At 33.1% G+C, this 21,508-nt stretch overlaps 1 protein-coding gene across 6 annotated transcripts; it reads right to left on the bottom strand.

Annotated features, from left to right (window-relative positions):
• Positions 1–13,634: 13,634 nt before the first annotated feature.
• Positions 13,635–21,150, bottom strand: LOC127845003 (ficolin-3-like). Of its 6 annotated transcripts, none has more exons than XR_008033003.1 (10): positions 20,964–21,150; positions 20,657–20,733; positions 19,478–19,545; positions 19,141–19,234; positions 18,858–18,952; positions 18,532–18,600; positions 18,058–18,100; positions 17,402–17,867; positions 16,447–16,543; positions 13,635–14,021 (listed from the first exon to the last, which is right to left on the bottom strand). XR_008033003.1 is itself a non-coding variant. In XM_052375614.1 (4 exons), the coding sequence occupies exons 1-4, from the start codon at positions 17,830–17,832 to the stop codon at positions 13,753–13,755; spliced, it is 618 nt and encodes a 205-aa protein (XP_052231574.1). In that variant the 5' UTR covers positions 17,833–18,048; the 3' UTR covers positions 13,635–13,752. The 6 variants fall into 6 exon arrangements, 1 of the variants encoding a protein (XP_052231574.1); XR_008033005.1 differs by having other exon boundaries at positions 17,402–17,532; XR_008033004.1 differs by having other exon boundaries at positions 17,402–17,532; positions 18,058–18,190; positions 20,964–21,149.
• Between the last annotated feature and the right edge of the window lie 358 nt (positions 21,151–21,508).

Raw genomic sequence — 21,508 nt, 5'->3', positions numbered from 1 at the left:
AAGTACGAAAACGATTACTAACGTGCAAATTGTGTTCTCATATGAAGCAAAACATAACAATTATTATAAAATGTAGCAAAACTTTTAAAATGTCTTTGTTTGGAGTCACAATGTGCCATTTTTCTACAGAAGTTGTAGAAATGCTTGTTGCTGCAAAGTAAAGTATTTCGATATTCCTCTAAGATATGTTAGTGTAAATAATCGTCGACGCGACACAATAAAGATATGCTTGCATGTCAAATGTATTATGCATGAATAAGTCCAATTATAACGTGAGAAGCTTTCTTGTTCCTGACCCATTAAAAAATCTACCGTTAAGCTACGGAGGGGAAGAGTTTAAGATTGGTCTTCGTCCATTCCTCCGTCCGTCTGTTATAAACATACCTAAATTTCGTGCACCCCACGATGGCTTTTCATGAAACATGGCTACATGTTACGTTTATCAATGGGTTGTGCAAAAGCCATGTGCGAGTCACGCCGTCTAATGGTTAAGGTAACTTATATGTGTCTTAGTGGTATGGTCCCTGAATACCTTTCACGCAAGTTAAATAAATAAAGGTAGTTTTTTTTAAACTATGATGCATATAGCGTAAAAAACTATATAAAATTCCTATTGCCGGTTTATGAAACTTGCTTATAATCAAAAGTCTTACTTGGGATGTGTGATTACCTTGTTCGTAATTGCAGACAAAAATAACATGTTCACATGTGTCGATTTTCAAGTAACATTTGCGATTTTTCGTCCTATATGATGGGTAGTTTTATCTTCGTTGTTTTGTGCGATTGTGTGCATGCGATGTTTTTGGCACAAAGAAGGGTTGTCGCACGCTCGATACTATTTGATTAAAGAGAGCGAAAGAAATAGACTATAAAGTCCATGAACCACAGTGTCTGTCCGATGTTTAAAAAACACACACACCAAGTGTAATTTTCTGCGAATGGCTTGACTTTTTTTAAAGAAAAGAGCTACATTTCCTAAATGAGACATGACTTACTTTAATAGTAATTGCCAAATAAAAGTTCGAACATTCATTTAAAATAATGGTTCATCCCAGGAGAGTTCGTACTTGTGAAGCATGCGCATGTGTGGTGCAACAACGACAGTGTGACACGGCAATGACACGTCCTTGAAAAAAACACGATAAATATACTTGGACAATATTGATAGACGGTGGTTGTTTCATCACGTGTTAGGGTATATATTTGTTTTATCATAATATGTTGCATGCCCTATCTCGGTGGAAGTTTTCGCTGGTGATTGTGTGTAGCTATTAGTTACACTAATCAGGTCAATCGTTAAATCGTGTAATTGAAAACTTTAACATTTTCGTTTCGAAGTTTTAAAAGTCAAGCAAATTGGGACTGTTTTATTTAAGAAGCATACATTGTACTTAATAATCTTATTTAAAATTAATCATGTTCTTATTTATTCACGTTAAATATTGACTAGTTGTTCCTAGACATGCAAGTTTATGATTTACTTATCAAAATATGTTTATGTAATCTTCCTAGCATAAACACATAAACACATATTCCTTAATTGAAGTGAAGCGTTAATGCTTCATATCGACTGTTTATTCTTACAAAAGCAATATTATACGAATTTACTGATCCGAATTTTCCCTGAAAAAAAAACAAATGGTCTTAACAAAGCTTATCTGTGGGATCCCAAAATATGTTCTGATGATAAACAATATTATGGATTGCCTATTGTCACGATGAATGACTGAGGGATTGCTTGTCTAAAAGCCAAATGGTAGAAAAGGTTCTGTACATTTCAACATCATAAAATAAAAAGAATTGGTGCATATATCGGCGCTATATTAACAGTTTATTTTTCAAGACAAGTAAACCAATATAAGGTATTATCAGCGTTTCTGCAATTAAATTATTCGATCATAGTCATGATTCATTTATTTAACTAGACTTAATTTCCCTTTATCTCTAGCGCGATAATTATTTTATAAATATGGATGATGTAATAAAAATTTATGTGATCTCAGAACAATGTCTGTGTTTTAAGTATGAATTTTAAATCATGTTCATAAAGAAAGCAATCAGATTCGTCCTTCATCCATAATGTTAATGTAATGTCCTCCAAAGAATCAATAAAACAAAACAATTTCAACAAGAGCTTTCTTTGTCTTCAGCAAAGTATAAATATATTATTTCATTTTAATGAAGAAAAATGCCACTGAAATAAGTAAAGTAAAAAAATGCAAAAAATTACTTCAAATGATAGGTAAATTATTTAACTTATCACAATTAAAATCATTCAAACTGGAAAACAAAAACGGAACTAAGCGTTGAAAAACTACTAACAAATTAAAAAAAAATCTATAGACCTAAACCAGATGTATTTGTAAATATAAAAATCATTAAACGTAGACTGTGATGTTTCTATGTCACTGTTGTTTTTCTTTATATTTTAACTCTCTTTAGTAAAAAATAAGGTTTATGTATTGTTACAAATACAACTAATACTATACAAACATTGCACTTTCAAGTCAGAAGTATTTGCGTCTTAATTTATAAGATTGAGTCCAGATAAGTTAATGTGATCAATTTTATTATAAAATTCTCAAAAGCATTTAACACTTTCATGCTTTACATTTTGAAGTGTCAACAAGCCGTGTTGCTCAATTAAAACAAAATGTACTGTACTATTCACAACTTTAAAAAATATATAAAACTGTTACTGGAAATTATCTATATTTTTATATTTAAACATGTCTAGAACACATGAACAAAATACGACTCTGTTAATTTCACATTAGTATGTGTTTTATGGTGGGATATCCAGGCAGTTGCCTTCTGCACTTATAACCTTACCTAGTAGCTTTGTTTCATAGGATTGTCATACACTGCAATAATCACAGGAACAGATTCTGTAAAAACACTTAGCCACCAATATTTGGACATGCAAAAGAAGTCGGCATTGAACGTTCAAACAAAACTCCTTACACTGATGCCCCGTTTATATTCAGTCAGATATCAGTCTTAAATGCCTTAATGAAGGTGAGAGCACTAAAGATGGCTTGTTAAATGAGTTTGAAACAGCTTCGCACCTTGACGTGTAATGATGCAACTCTGCTAAACAAGAGCAGTGTAAATGAAAAATTGGCATATTTTATCCACTTTTTACCGTATCTAATGTTCCAATAGACTTTAGAAGTCATATGTCAGTTTGTAGTAATTCGCTTGTACAAAGCTGTGAAAGGAAAGCGAGCGCAATGACAAATACATATGTATATCTAGTCATTTAATGAATTCATATTTATCGTTACGTATCAATGGGCCGAATTAAAAAAGACGCCTGGAAGCCAATCGCTCCGCCCACTTAATGCAATAATATAGCGGTCAGAAAACCTAGACAGGCTAAAACCAAATTGGCGTCTATGCTTATATATAACACGATATTCTTGATGATTTTAATATTATTTTATTTCCTTATAACAATGGTAAAATTATTTTGTATCACTTATTGATTCGTAAATGCAAAAAAAATATTAGTTTTTAAATTATATTAACTATAATGGGTATATTGGTAAGTAAACAATACTCTCAGATGATTGCACGGGTACCGAAAAACAAACAAGTACTACTAGGTTTAATCCCGCATGTTTCTAGGTTTAATGTTGGTATTTATGATTAATAACACTTTAACAACGATTAAGCGATGTTATTTACGAAACTATTAACAAAACATTGTATGCACGTGCATCTGACACGAACACGCGTTTTATAACTGGGATTTCGAAAAGTTAACCACGCTCTCAGGCGCGGGTACCGAAATCCGCCATGTTGCTAGGTTTAATGGTGGTTACAATAATAAATAAGCACTTCTACAATGGTATTTACCGATGTGTATTACACAATGATTAATAAAACATGGTATGCAAGTGCATCTGACAAAAACAAGAGTTTCATAACTGGGATTTCGAGAAGTTAAACCCGATTTCCGACGCCGAGCGGGTACCTTATCCCCTTCGTTATTACTCAGAGAGGTGATATTAATAACATGAAACAGTGCTAATAGGACCTCTGTGAATCACTTTATTTAAAAGTTTAAAGGGATCTTTTCACGTTTTGGTAAATTGACAAAATTGAAAAAAAGTTGTTTCAGATTCGCAAATTTTCGTTTTAGTTATTATTTTTGTGAGGAAAGTGTAATACTGAACATTTACCATGGTCTAATATAGCGATTATATGCATCTTTTGACGATTTAAAAACATGAAAATTTTAAAGCGTTGCAACGCGAAAGGATTGAATAATTTGGAGAGTTCTGTTGTTGTCGTTTAATTTTGTGAAACTACGAAGATTGCGTATCTATAGTATAAAATACGTCTCTCATACATACATGGCCGGATGGCCGAGTGGTCTAATTGGTTTTTACTCCAGGACTCCATGGGTCACTGGTTCGAGCCCTGCTGCGGGCTACTTTTTTTTTCATTTTTTTAATTTAATTCTTTATGTTTTACTGGAGCTTTTGAGATCTAATGTTCACATTTATCAATATAATGCATTTAATGACAAAACATGCCGAAGTGTGTGAAAAGGCCCCTTTAAAACAACTAATCCGTTTTATCATTTTCTAAAAAAACACGAGGATTTCAGTAATATTATGCATATTGACGCTTCCAATAGGAAAAGCTCGCTCGTAAACCGACAAATGACCCCATGTAATGGTGGCAATAGCATTAAATAACCCTTCTTCTAGGGCAGTTATGAATGTTATTTATTAAAATATTAAGTCAATATTGTTTTCACTTGTTTTTGGCACAAAATAGCGATTTATATCGAATAGCTTGTATCGAATTTATATCTTTTTTTCGAAGATCAAACAAAATATGGTTCCTGTAAGAAATAATATCAAAGTATAGACATACGCTAAACTAGTTTAAAATAAAAGTTTAAAAAATCATGTTGCTTTCAAAAATATTCAGTGCAAGTGTCACTGTTTTGTAGTGTTTATAATATAAATAAAATACTTCGTTGCACAAAGTTATTAAACGAACTTGTTCATAAATTGTCTTATTTTTAAAAAATATTAAATTCATTAACTTACAAATAAGTATTATTTTGAATTGCTTTAAATAATTATAGTATCAATAAAGAAACGCTATATTTTTTTTAAACAATTTTCATTGATTATTTTCATTCAACGAACAAATATTTTTAAACTTTTTTAGCCAATACTCTTATTTTGCTTGTCTGAATATAATGCCTATATTATTTTTGGAATGGATAACAATCTTTTTTATTTGTCATTTGGATTAACTGTGCACAAGTGCCTTAAAAAAAAGGTATGCAGTGTGATTATTATCAATATTTTATGCGATATACAGGTACTATGCAAATGTAACAAGATTATTTTTTACTTATTTTTTGTTTCATATATCTGAACAATTATATTAAACGAACCGGACGCTGAAGATATATACAATATATATGTTACAATGTAATCGGCCTAGCGGCAACAAAATAAGTTTTTTTATTCACTGGTTATGTAAAATATCAATCATATGGGCATTTACATAGCGGAAAGGAAAAAAAATGAAAAAAATATTCTGAACATAATAATAAAATAGGCAGAACAAAATAATGAGATAGAAATATTAATTTGGTCGCGCTTGTTGCGAATATAATCACATCGAGCACTAACCAATATTTATATGCACTCTCCATTGAAGGTTACAATGTGTGGCAGTTCGCCTCAAATTTCAGAGTGTGTTAGGTTGCTGTTAAGATTTAAATAGTGCTATTGTTGTTCAGATAATACAAATCCCAGCTTTTGACCCTCCGGTTAACGAGATTTTCTTAGGAAACGCTTCCACCCGAAATCCAGACGGCACTTAACTAGGTAAAGTAGGCAACATCAAATAATTATTGGCATTAATAAACACAAACAGAAAATACATTTATCATTAATTCTCATATTAAAACAACTTACTTAGCAAGGTGTACTCCCAAAATAATGCTATTATTCAAAGTTTCAAACACGCCAACGGTTTACGAAAACGTGTCAGTATTTCCAAGAGAAAACGCCGAGTATTACATCGACTTTCCCCGAAATCCACGACAAGATGGATCTTGTGTCTAATCGTGCTACACCGACAGTATCCCGAACCTCCGTAAGAAAGCTTGAATTGTCAATTCAAAACTTCGGTGTTCGGTGATTACGGTTTTTATCAACGTTTTGTTTTGAGAATTTAACCATAAAACATGCAAATAATCGTCGATGGTAAAAGGTTTTGTGTTTGTTACAATGTATAAGGTTAATTTAATTCGATTTTTTAGACAAACTTTAGACTTAAACGCCCAATGCCGATTTCATAACGAAAAATGCTATTTTATAAATATGTATATTCTAAAACGATTGTAATCATCAAGAGCATTGGCAAAAAATATTATGAGACTAAAAAACAATGATCTTGTTTTCCATAAACCGCTCGGTATTTCCGCCACCTAGTTTGGTTGTGACGTCATTTTTACACAACGCGCATGACACGGAAACTCGTCCATTGTTATTACGGATCGAAGCGTGAACACTTCGCGCTTTACGTCAACATTGACACTTAATATCGTGTTATATTAATACAGTTCTTTTTATTCAAGTTTTATTAAAAACGTGTGCTTTCCTGTGTGTTTTGTTGCATGACAATCGTTATTCGACATGGTTCAGTGTGTTGCTTTCGGGTGCAAAAAACGTCCGGAAAAGGGAAACAAGGGACTTTTCGGTTTTGCCAAGGATGATGTTACTCGTAAGAAATGGGTAAATAATATATTATACGCATGTAGGTGGATAAGAAACATTAAGTATTCGAAGACTATGATTAAACAAACGCGTGATTAAGATAAACCGCGAATAATACATACACTTCGGACCACAATTCAGGACAACTTATAATTAAGTCCATCATTAAAAACCCACGATATTGTATATTTCCTAAATACACACATGACGAAAACAAATTTTTCATTGCAGTGAAACCGCTATTTTTTATATGGTACGTAATTAATTTATTATGCATTTATTTTACAAACAAACCTCATTTAATTTAGGTGAAAGCGTTTCATGTTAAAATGATTATAAATTAAACGGGGAAAAAATAAATAACGACCATTTCATGTCACCTCGTTAATGCTACATTATAGTTCTCTACACAGCTCAGTTATACAATATGCGTAAAAAAGATGTATACAATTTTACACTGTAAACTATTAACGGAGGATGTTTCATCAACTACACTTAAGAAAAGAAATTCGTGAAAACAAGTGAAAATAAGTTCGGTATGAGAAAGACTCAACTCAACTTTCTTTTGAAAGATGATTATTGAAACAAAAACCTTTTTTCAACAAATGTATGCACATGAATGGTTTGAAAATTTTAATAAAATAGGGGGAAGAACTCAGGTATGAATGTATATTTGAACAAAGCCGAGTTCATTTATCATCAATACAACTTGTGCTTGCCTTTGTAAGCATATTGCATCTTGTATTGCCTTTCAAGAGACCAAACAATATTTAACAACGCAAATATTTCCCAAACAACAAAGTTTTAATATATTGACTTCATATGCCTTCTATTAGTAGCTCGTAAGAGCACGGGCGTCCGAACATTGGGAAAAATGCGGTCAGCTGAATCACTGCACCTGGACATCGGTGATCTGGAATTCATGAATTGAACAATTGGATCAGAATGACCCCGTGTTAGTTTCACACGAAAAATCTACTTTCATTTACATGTAAACAAATCATGGATGCGGTTACTGTACACTTTAAATGCACTCAACACGTTGTCTTAAATATGATTCATTGGCGTCAAATCGAGGGGAGATTAAAACATTTATTCAGTCCACGAGGTCCAGTGAAGGCGACGTGGTTAGGATATTCGGCTTTAAAACGGTCTTGTTCAAAATGTTCTTTTCCAGTCATAGTCGAGTACCCATCGTATCCTTTTCCGCGAAGCTTGTTCAAGTTCAGCCGGTACATCTTGCACTGTATTACGATTGTCCCTGCAAAAGTTTATGCGTTATTCCATCCAGTTCTGTAAATCAAAGTAATTCGTCTCTTATGACGAGTTTCTCTTCATCGAAACATTTCAGTCCTATTAAAAGTTGCTCCGTTCCCGAGATACCCGCAGTCTCGTCCGCTCACATTGAGCATCCAGTTGAAGTGTTAGCTGCAGTACATGTAACACTATCATCCCTCACAGTCTCTTCACATAGACTAATCAGTTCATTTTGGATTCGATTCGAAGTATATTTCCATTATCACTTGCGCTTTCCATATGTCACTTAAGGAAATCACCACTTTATACGATTCGAAACCATCACTAAACATTAAAATTGCCGGATTTGGAATATTTACCCATTTAGTGTAATATCATGGTTACCACAAAAGATTATGTTCTACAAAAATGGAATTATTTGTGCACGGTTCTTTGAAACATTTTCATGGAAGGCACTGTCAACACGACATTCTGGATTGCTCGAGTTGGCAAGGAACTTGTAAGCATCCTCTTGAGATTGATGATGTCAGGCACTACGCATAGCGTAATGGAAGCGTTATACTTTCGACAAGTTTCACTGATGAAGGCGCCAGTTATGTCCAGTGAACTGGTTGCAAAATAAGCACACATAGTTTACATACCGGCCCTTTTAGCAAAGGTGAGTTCGCTAGCCACTGATATTTTGTCAACTAAGGATGACAAATGCATCTATTACCATTTGAGTCTTATCGGAATTCGTAGTAAATTTGAGGTGTGTATGCGTTTGTTAAACGCTTATGGCGGGAATCACTAGAAATGATTCGATCGTTACTGACGTGCTTCCCAATATCCATATCATGGCACACTTGAACACTTCAAGCGGTTGGCTGTTGAAGATCGGAGGTAGCGATTGTTGATGGTTGAGAATCGTATGTGTTGAATATCTGACGTGGGCTCGTTTGACACAGAAACGTCACCACTGCAGTCGCGCCGTTTGCTTGGTGGTGCTCCGTCGTCTTTAGATAAATGATTATCGTTCACGCTTTGTGCAATAACTCCTGATGTTCATTTTTAAACATCGGATATATCTGATTCTGAATGTATGCATGTTAATCCATGATTAACATGTATACATTCAGAATCAGATAATATCCGATGTTTAAAAATGGACATCAGAAATTAATGCACCAAGCGTAAATCTGATGCTAATGATGATGAAACAAGAGGCTCACACAAAGCAGGCGAGCGGTAATATTTATATGACCAATATCAGGATATAAACAATTGTAGAGATAATAGATCATTATCTTATCACGAAGCAACGGAATCAGTTTCATTAATATATGTATAGATTCATCAACCCGCTTTAACAACAAACCCGTAATAAATAACGAGGTAAATGCGCCGCATAGCCTTTGGGATGACCTAAGAACACGTGGCTAACATTAATGGTAGGCATTAAGATTTGTATTATGAATAAATGTCCGTTAATTGAGAAAAAATGTTTATACACCAGGCACGACTCTCTTTGCAAGACTGCTCTCCAGGGCACGCTAGAAAGAGATCGGCGTCGAGGCCGTCAAAAGCAAAGCTGGATGGATAATGTAAAAGAATGGACATCCCATCCCATGGTTGAATTACTCTCAGAAGCGCACAACAGACCTGAGTGGAGGCCGTCCTAATATTACGACTCGCATGTTCTTGGAACAAAACAAAGTGGTTTAAAAATACAAAAGAATATATTTTAAACTCCACAGATATAGTAACAATCTCGCAATTGAAGTTTTACTGATATAAGTTCCTGTAATCAAAATTTTCCGAATCTCGAAAGATGTGGAAGTAAAATACAGAGTCTTCCCCAATATGAGGCAACATACGTCTATATAGTATTTTATATGTAATTTGTAAATTGCCTTTGTTCTGACTTGCCAGCACTTACTCTTGTTATAATAGTACTTTATAATAATATAATTACTTATTAATGTTCAATACAGGTATCACACAATAAGAACACATTGACGTATAATACAACGTCATTTGACCTTCCATTAAATGCCAATATCATGCAAATTACTCAACTGTTGTCCCAGTCTGTGAGCCCGTCTATGGTTACTTTTAATGCTCCTTTTAATATAGCATCACAAATTAGGTCAGAATTAAATAGAATTGTAATTTAACCTTTCACGACATTGTTTAATCGACACATGACCACTCTTATTGTTTCACCAAAAAATCATTGGCTGTGAAGAAAAGCGATATATAATATCTTCGGTATTCTTTTTATTAAAATCATAACATTTACATCATACACTATTCACTTTGTACACACTGAATGCTTACTATGTCCATTTGGGCTTTTGGCCTTCTAGATGTATTGTTCAATAAACTTGTTAAACATCACAAATCACCAATGTTATAGTAAAATGAACCTAGAATTACCTGATAAAATTTATGCTGCACATATAAACATGGCGTAAACATGGCATATGTACAGTTGTATAAAATTGCACCATTTCCAAACTGTTGCTACACATGTACATTGTCATGGACTCTTTTTCAAAACGTTTCGCTTTTTATATTTTAACGTAAGTTGGTTCATATTGTGAAAGATATGTAAGCTTATTAAATTTAAAAAAATGTATAGCACAGATGGACAATATTTATACATTGGTAAACATGAATTTCACGATTGTTTTTAATATATTTAGTATCCATATCTTTAATACAAAACCTGCATATTTGTGCATGCTATTTATTGTTTATGTATGCTGTTTTTTTATTTTGAAATTATTTGATCTTCATAACACATGCGCTGTAAGAAAACTAAATTTAAAATTATGCCAAAAGCAGCATAAAATATCTGCAGAATAGTTGCATTTTATCTTATTTCTTAATATGAATCAAACAGTAACGTGTTAGTAAAAAGATGATCATTTTGTCCATATTGCATTATCGATTGCTTTCGTATGTAAAAATGCAAATAGTATTATTGATGATGTACTAGAAAATGGTTCGTCGTTAAGATTACAAACACTGATTTCACAGGTGTTACTATAATAAACGTATATGATACAACCGCATATCGTATGAACATCAAAGAAAGCTGGCTAAAATAGTGTGTGCGAAATTTGTTTATAAAGAATCACGTCCTAAAATTTCATACTTTCCCGACTATTATTAATTCAGTGTTCGATTTATACCATGTTTTAACAATTTTGACGTGTTGTATATATTTTTTCTTGATAGTATTTATATTTATCATTATGTAATTAAAGCAGTCGCTCACTATACCTTTGTACTATATCTGATACAAGAGTGTGTCTTGTTTTAATAATGTTAATGACCATATAAGGTGCTGTGTTTCTGTCTTTATGTATGTTCGTCTGTCTTTTGATTTATTTTTTTTTCAAATTATTCAATTACTTACATAGCGGATTATTATATTACATCGGATATATTATGACAATCTGATTACATAATTCAGATTCTTGTATAATTGTAAATAAAAGATTCAAAGTTAGGAATTATAGATTTACCACATGATTGGTTACTATTGCACTACAAGGGTGTGCGTCTTTTATTTAATCGAATTTGAAATTATATATTAAAAACAGCATGTTTTGAAGACCACTGACATTAAACCTGAGAGGCAATATGTTACACTTCAATAATCAATAAGGTTATATCAATTTGCAAAATAAATGGTATGTACACACACGTATGGCTTCAGAGATTCCATTTCTAGATAACCATATATCATCCTATATGTTTGTACTAAAATAGAAATAGGTCATCTGTCGTAGGTTTGTGTTTAAGAAAGTAGAACTCATAAATGCGTTTGTATTTGCAAATAGAGTGAATCCCATTGAGACAACAAACAACATAGTTATAACTGTAACTTAAGGATATGTATATTCAAGCATACAATACCTTATGTTTCTTCAAGCACATGCTTAGACTCCGTTAGTTAAGATTATTAAATGCAAATGAGGTTGTATTTATTAAAAAGAAAATCGACACAATTCAATCAAAACCTGGACAAGGTCATGAAACTCCAGAACAATACGGTATTGTAAATACAAGGTAGCTGACTTCCGTATACAGTGGATGGCTCTTCTGTCAGCTGTCATTCTGAATATTGGAGTTTCAACTTCCCATGGCTACATATTGTGTTTACATTACAGGAAAATACTGCCATCACTAAAAAAACTAAATGTATTGCTTAAATAAGACAACACAGTAAAAAGTAAAACTGACGAAATTCAGTCTGTTAAAGGCAGGTACAGGTACTGAAAATAAATTTCCTTTTCGAAGATTGTGTTGTTTTTTATTGTCAATTTTGTTAAAATATTTTGAGTCATAATTCACGCGATCATCTCGCGGACAATGTAAAACGTCACGGCAAGACAAGTATACTACTTAGGTGCAAATGTACATTATGTTATCAATATTTAAAGTGATAAATTATCGTCAATTATCTTGCAGAGATTTTTCTTTTTCTGATGGGTGTCAGATACGCGACTGCGACCAAATGCGCGTCAAGTCTTGAACTCATGATTTTACAAATGTGAATCGGCGCTGCTTATGTAAGGTCAAAGGGCGCTGTATCTCCATCTGGAGATTCATGCCACACTTAGCGATTAGCCTTAATAACTAAGTTGATGTATCTCTAGGCAGGGTGTGATAAAAATTACGGCGCCGAATCCGGTTACAAATGGTCGAAGTGCGCCGACACATTATTGCTGCCCATCTTCGGCCACCCATCGCCTTGAGCATGATCCTTATCTCAGTCACGATATGGTTAAAATATTTCCTAAAATAACGTACAATTTAAAGCGTGTGTTTTCAACTCAATTTAAAAAAATGGGTAGATTGTGCTAAAATTTAGATTAAACTTAATATATGATCAATTTTTGCAAAATTGAGTCCTCAAACCTGTGTGTGTTCCAACCCCTCAGCAACGGCGTCATGAATCCTCTTAAACCGTAAACAGCTGAATACCCCTAGTGTTTGCATGACCATTAAAAAGGAATTCTCATTGTGGTCTGTTGTATGTGTTTCAACTTCTCAACATATAAACACAAAAATATAATGTACACTGCTCTTTAATTGGTTGCTAGGTATCGCTATAATTATCTCACAGCTGAATTATCTTAATGTGTAGATGATCGTAGAAAACGGAATTTAGTCTGCAATTATTTATTTTTTGGCACTTTGTCTTTTTGTCCACTGTTGAACATACAATGAATTTGTCTGTGTCTTCAAATTGGGTCGTCAATGTCTGTGGCATTTGTTTAATTTTTATGTTGGTATTTAAAGATAAAAAAAAAACGTGAATCTAGCTTCATGTTTTATTTAAAAAATGTATTTGTTGTGTAAGCTCATTGCTCTATACGATAGTGTTTTATAAATTCGCTAAAAACAGTTTGAAAATAACAAGCATGTTTAAAAAATGGATGAAATAATTACAATTTATTAAAGGTATGATTGATATTTTTTGCAAATAATTTTTATAAAAACCGCATATCCATTTTGACACTTGTGAAATTTCCTTTAAACGGCACCTTTTTAAAAAAGTGCTCCTCAGATTTAGCATTTTATGCGATAGAAAATGATATAATAACACATTTCTAACAACAATTCGTGTTGAATTTTATTTATAACTACTAAAAGGAAAGCCAAAGGCAATAAATCAAATATTTAAATTGTAATTGCCTTTCCTTTCTTATAGTTAAAATCACGGTTTCCGGTACCAGGTTCATGCTTTCTTGACCGTGCCTTTAAACATAATCGTGCTCGAAGTAAGTCCACCGGACATGTCATATTTCATAGACGTGGTTTCATCGATTCCAGGTTTGTACAAACCATTAAGGTTTATTAAGTAGTAACACGCATTATACCACCAGCCACCTTTGAACGTTTCGGCACAATTTGTCGCAAAGTTGTCAACATCATGATCATACGTACTGAAGGCACTTCCAACGGGTGTATGTGCCGAGTCTGTGAAGAATGTGAGACTTGAATCAACTGGAAAATAAGAAAGACACACATAAATTTATCGTTTAAAATGACATACTTATAGAGTGAGGCTCAGATTTATACAGCCTTTAATATATTACTTTCGCATAACATTAACAAAACCGTTACATTATTACAGGCAGCACATGTTTTCCTTAACTGGTTCAAATTGCAATCGAACGAATGAACAAGTGAATGAAAAAGCAAACAACAAGAACATGCAAACAAACAAAAGCACAAAAGAGCAAATATAAAACAAGCAAAACAGCTAACAAACAGTTCATCAAACTCATGCGCATAAAAAGTCAATAATAACCGCCTTGTGACTTTACACGTTCCCCAAGATTGAGTGTATAGTTGGTTCCATGTTGAAGACTAAAATTGCTGTATACATCATAACCTGTTCTTTCGTCATATTTTTTTATGTTCAAAGGAAGTTGAAAGGAACCGTTTGATGTTATTTCGTAGATGTATTTAAGTCCTGTGAAATCCAAAAACGTTAATTTGAATACTGATTGCATAAATATCAATAAAATGTAAGTGCAAAAACAAGGCAATACCAAATGCTTTATTCCGCTTAGAGCCCCTGATCACAATAGAACAATATTAAACAGATGTAACAATGAGGGAAAAAACGAAATAATTCATCTAATGAGCTTGTTGTCGAAGCCCACTAGATATTTCGGTATAACTACATTATATCTCGTGGAAGATTTGATTGTCAGAATGTTATTTTAAAGCATGTTATTAAGGCACATTTTAAGTAATGAAATAACAGGAACTTAAAACCAATCGAATAAAGTAAAGAAATCTACATATAATTGGTCAAATTTTAAATATTTAAAACGACAAAGGCTAGCACCGCACAAACGTTAAGTTGATTTTAAATCGCGTCATGTAATACACAACCTGATGTCAAATTAATGAGTACGAAGTTTTCATACGAGTCCTCTCATGGTCAATCAAGAACCATAGCGTATTTGATAAAGAGTGGGTGCTGACGACGGAGCGTACTAAATATTTCTATAGTGGTTTGTTAGTACGGATATTCGCCGTTTCATAGTTGCTCAGTCTGTCACGTGAACTGCTCATACATTTTCAGCTGTTCATCGTCGATATAGTCACTTACTTGTACATGCAAGTAATATCAGTGTGCAGGATCACGTGACTTTATGTGATTCCTCCTTTTAACTTTCACGGATTTAAACGACAGTAAGTGGTGCTTTTTTTCAAATAACTTTTTAAAACAAGTTTTCTGAAGAATTTCAATTAGTGCATAAAAGACAGATTTTTATGCTGCTTATGACAATGTGCAATAAATCAGAATTACTTTATTTAATAAGCATATGTTCTTGTTCAAAAATTCCATTTTTACTGCATTCATTGTACACGGTTATGTGACACGCAACTTGAAATTTTGTCACCGATTTCAGACGTATTCAAGGATTTTTTTTATTTTTATAACTTAAGATATCAGCACAAACTGCAAGAAAACCTTCCTTTTATGCACTTAAGATTTTTCAAACGTATTTTAATAACTTGAGATATTTGCAAAAAAATAAGTTCTTAACGGCGTGATTACATTCTGTCCAGTCCGTTTGTAAACCGCTGAACACCCCGTTGATTCTGCACCTGAATATACCCTTCTTGAAGCGAAGCAAATTGCGGTATAAAAGAAGTTGTTGACAAACCCGGATACAAACTTTTAAACCCAGGAGTAACAACCAAATGATATCACAACTGAACAAGACGTCATGTATAAGATACCGGTAATTATGACATATGCAGTAAATGATTCTTATATGCCACTGAGTTAACACATGTTCTAGAAGAGTTGTTTCAAAAACACATGAATCGTATGTAGAATATTTCTTAGTTACGTTCTTTGATCGTTTTCAAATTCACAAATACCAGATGAATAAATATATTTAACAGTGGCATACGGGAGTAAAATATGTATTTTATATTTTCTAAATGCGTCTACGTGCAGGTCTTTACGTGCGCACGTAAACATCTTTGTGTACCGACTTGTACGTGCACATGTTGATAACTGTTATGGCGAATGGACGCCATGTAAAGCAATCACATAACGAAGCAATCAAAGTTAGGGTATTTTTAAATGGTATTATTTATAAGGTTCATTTTACTAGATAGCGGCAATACCATCAAATACTATTTTATTCCGATATATATGGGGGGTTTAAAGTATAACTAGAAGTCCCCTCGACTTATTAAGACATTCAAAAACTTACTAAGTCGATCGCGCAGATCAGTTAGTCGATTCCATGACTAAATGGATCAACATTTTATGATAGGAGGAGGTTTAAGCCATGCAATACATCTTTTAAAACCAAGTTCGTTATTGATATTATTATAAAAAGGTGTTTATATGCGTTCTTTTAATTAAAGTGATGTATGTATTTATAAAATTTACCTAGCCAATATTCACCAGCCACATGACCGAATCCGTGTTCATAGTCACTAAAGTTTCTATAAAAATCAACACTTCCGTTGAAACGTCTTTGAAATATCTGAAAAAATTATGGTAAACACATATTAACGCATCTTCTATAAACTTGAAATTTGGATTCAAAACACAGGAACATAAATTTGTAGTGATAGTAAGTAATAAGTAAACGCTTCTTATGGAATTTTACTATTTAAAATGTATGTAGCTCCAATTATCCTCACTCCGTTTCCATGCTAAAGCTGACATGTTTATTCATGTGATTGGGATTAGTGGGGATATCGCATTTATAATTAAACTGATATTACGGTCTACCCTCCTCATTGCATGACAAGTTTACAGAAGAGTTTATATGTATCTGTGTGTGCGTTAGAGGGGTTGTGATACTTAATTTATGATTAAATTTGACAAAACCTTCCATCTATCTGCAGCTGTCTCAATATCACAAAGCTCATCTGTATTTTGCTGTGTGCAAGAGGGGTGGTAACATGTTTTATCCTATTACCAGATGAAAATCGATAGTATAACAACGATCGTATAAACTTTACCTTTATACTATCGCTATGTTTAGACCATGGTTTTCCGATCTTTATCTTAAGAACACTATATGTTTGAATGTGACGTCATAGCAAATGATGACGTTGAAGTAAACAAACACTTCGGAGTCAACTTGGAAAACCAGCGCTGTTTCTTTGAATTTTAAAGTATTTTTACTCTTTTTGAACGATAAACGACCACAAAATAATAGGACAAATAGAATATTATGTGAGTTTTGGATAAAGATCAAGTTTATCATGCTCGGCACGAACCATGTTAGCGCTCGGCAAGCCTCGCGCTACATCGGTTCTAACCCTCGCATGATAAACTTGATCTTTATCCAAAACTCACATAATATTCTCTATATTCAGTAAACTGATCATACCGTCCAGCCTCCTCCATCAGTGTCCATGTCACAGTACACAGGTACCTTTGCGTGAGTTAGAGGAGAAGTGATGTTGTACACGCCACTTCTTAGCCTCGCGTCATGAACCAACAACTCGGAACAGTCTTTTGCTTCAACAATCAACACATTATTTCGTAGTATTAATTTTTCCTCAAATTGTCTTATACCCTGTGGGAATGGATTGAAATCTTATCTTGCAATGACCGGTCTATAAAATGTATTTAATTATGCAGACCTAATTTTTAGTTTAAGGTTATTGACAAATTTTGAACAAATGAAACAGCTGTACCCAAACAGACTGAACAATGTGTAACTTCAACCGCAAGACCTCTGCAGTTTCGTCCATCATCTTCTGGAGCTGGATTGTTGGACGACCGTATTCTTATCTTATTACAATTTACATTACACATCGACCATCGGCCCAACGTTCCCCATTGACCATCCGCTGGAATCGCAACACGGCTTGTTTAGATGAAGCAACAATGTTTCAAAACAGAAGTAATGTCAGTGTTCAATACATGAACAATGTCATACAAATAATTATTAAAAAAATATTAATAAAACAAAGAATACTAATAGTTATGCCTGTATTTGATCTAATACAACATCTTAAGTATGTGATTAATTTATATTACCGCTGTTATGGCAGTTCCTGCTACAAAGGTCCGCAGTTCAACACTGAAAGCAGTCATGAACGTCGTATGCACGTATCGCTGACATCTGACCACGCTTTCCAATTATGTCTATCGCATGAAGCGCACCACAGCTCTACACATATGCGTTTTTATGTAAAAGATGAGTTATATAAGCCCTTCACACAAAATACCTTAATTCTTATTGTTTTTAATTTGAAAGATATCGCGATCATAATAAGTCCGATAACTTGTTGATGTTTGTTTTATTCTTTCAATCATTCTTACACATGATAAGTATTTGACGGTATCGACACGGCAGAACTAAATTGTTATATTGTAAACACATGCATTATATATCGTTGTTAAATGCATTCCTATATTACAAATACTTAAGTGCCACCCGCTTACAAACTATTTAGTAAAAAATGGTTTGTTTGTTTTTTGCATAATGAAAAATTTGAGGGTCGAACATACTTCTTGTTGAATGCATTTCGATGCAAACACAGTTGTTCCAAACATGCCTTTGCCATTGACGCTGCATATCTAGATACAAATGAACAGACAATCATATACTGTAATATATGTATGTTTTAAACAATGCAATACAAAAATTGATCATAGTAACATCTTTTTTATGATAATTGTGTGCACACAGAAACTAACAAAAGCATATTTTTACAATTATGAACGTGTTCAAAATAATTTCGAGAAACAGCATTTTTATCTTCTAACGAAGTAAATCCATCAATATTTATTTGATGTTTCTTGACTACATATTTGTTGAGTGTATGTAGTGTTACCTCGCCTTGTCGACAAATTTCAATTTGAAGAAACCGACCTTCGGGTACTGCGTCCAAACAGTTGTAACATACGGGGCCCCGAGAATCAGGATAACCTTCAAGAATGAAGCACATTACCTCGAAAATGGTAGCACCAACAAAAACATGCGTTTTATTCATCAATGATTTAACATTTTAATTTAATATGCGAAAACACAATAATAACAACCCTATACAATTTACGTCACGTCATTTTAATTGTACATGAATGCAGATTTAGATATTTTTTTATTGTAAGGCATACCTGGTGCGCCACAACCTTCCTGGTTACACAGATCTTAACTGTAACAATGTGCGCAGCGACTTGTCGACGATATTGATGTTATATTTCTGCACACCTATGTATACACGAATGTATTGAAAGGGTACCGTGATTACATAAATCGACGCTCTAATTTATAAAAAATAAAGTTTACTGATGCATGCAGTCAAGACAATGTGTATTATTTAAATATGTTGAATATCCAGTACATTCCGATTCAGGGGCTTTGCAGAAACAGTTACAAAAAATATTAAAATTGTAATGTTTGTTTACATCAAGTGCGATGTAAAAGAAATGTATTCGCCATTACTATACATACATGATCTCGCATACAACCAAGAGCGTAGCGTTCTTCACCAAATTAATTCTTCTTTCAACAAAGCACACCTACACATACAAATTGGTTTAGATTAAATAACTGTATATACAAATACTTGGTAATCATCGATGCAAAGGTTACAGTCAGTTATTGATAATAAACATATTTGTTGTATTATTATTATTATTAGTTATTAATTAATTAATGTTACACGTAGTTATGTCTGCCTAATACAAGGTTTCAAAATCAAAACGAGCCGCAAGGTATAAATGTCTTAGACAAAATTAATACCAAAGTCAGATATTATTACTCACATAGTAGGATGGTAGATACATTTTATACACAGAACGAAAAGAGTGCACGCAATCAATTTAATAAAATCAAATTATTATATTGATTTCAGCTGGTTGGATCCTAATAATTTAAAGCTATTGTTTCAAGTGCTGACTAATATACATGTGTATTATTCCGGATCGTGAATTCCATTCCTTCTGTGACGAGGGGTGATTTTTTCAGACTATTTTTTTCCATGTTTGTATCGGATATTGTATTTCATTGAACCATTTTAGCATGTTTCATGAACTTAATACACATGCCTCGATAACGCTTCAATACTTAATAGTATTTTTTACGAAGATAAAGATGACATTGACAATGGACGCATATTATTCAAAGTATACAATACATGGAAATATTTTCAGATGCCGATTTTGTATATGTGATATGTTTTTGCATTATTGTCAAAACGTTTAATACGTGCTTACGTGTAATAAAATTCTATATTTGAGACCAAAAATATATATTACGTATTTTTTGCGGCTGGCATCACAATCCGAACAATCCTCATTATCATAAGATAGATGACCTTGTGGTCATGCAAAGCATTTGTTAGACATGAGCAATACGCGTGGTTATTTCGTTATAGGTTTGGCAAATCTAGGGCATGTGACTATGACATAAGTTGATAAGATAGTTTATCCTGAAATTATAGTCTCTAAATAACAATGTGTGCATTAAACTGGAAAATGATGCAAAACGTGCTAATGAAATTATTTAATACATATATTTTTATTATTTTCTTTATTTATATTTATTTATTTAGTTTTATTACTATTATTTATTTATTTATATTTATGTATATATTTTGTATCTGACAAATGTGAAGTCTGAAATGCTTACGTCAATATCTGGACAGGTCATGACCGTTGCGCAGTGGCGTGGCTGCACAACGTCGTTGCAATTTAAACACGTCAGGGCTTCCAAAGGTGAAATACAATGTAGTTCAAATCATTAAAATAGTTCTTCACATTATGACAACTGCACATGAAATAAACCCATATCGTGGAGAAAAAAAGCAAGCTAATATACAATTATTTACATTTTATAAGTCTGGTTAGAATCTTCGCATATGTATTATAAAACATTTTACTATAATTAAGTAATATCTTTAAAACAAAACCATTTCAATTAATTAAATGCTAATTACCTCTATGAAAAGGGAATTTCCACAGCACTGTTATGAGAAGTAGCAAACGCATGGTACCTGCAGAGTACTTGAACTATTTTATATCACCTTGATAGAAACTTAATTCTTTGCTCGTAGCATCGACATTTGCTATCTGAATAGAATTATCTCAAACACTTAATAAATAAGGCCAGATGCGCTGATAAGGTGTGTTTAAAGACACTCTTCATACAGTTGAATGACATTCAATTATACGTAGTGGGTGATAATGACACAAAGATGAATTGAAAAAGCTAGCCCAGGTTTATAACACACAAGGGGAGACGCGCGCATGCTCCCTTATCCCACTCCTCCACAATCACACAAACACGCTCGCACGCACGCACGCTCGCCAATTTTAAATAAACCGTAGTCATTCTGAATCTGTGTTCGTCTTTTTTGTTTTTTACTCAATTATAAATGCCATAATTTTACACGATTAAAAAAATGTTCATATTATAAGCTCCATCGTGTTTCATCTGAAATGAGTCTTTCTAACTCTGTATTAATCTATATCTCACAATCTA

This window comes from Dreissena polymorpha, chromosome 9, assembly GCF_020536995.1.
Source record: "Dreissena polymorpha isolate Duluth1 chromosome 9, UMN_Dpol_1.0, whole genome shotgun sequence".
Taxonomy (NCBI): domain Eukaryota; kingdom Metazoa; phylum Mollusca; class Bivalvia; order Myida; family Dreissenidae; genus Dreissena; species Dreissena polymorpha.
This window is presented reverse-complemented; position numbering and strand designations above follow the sequence as displayed.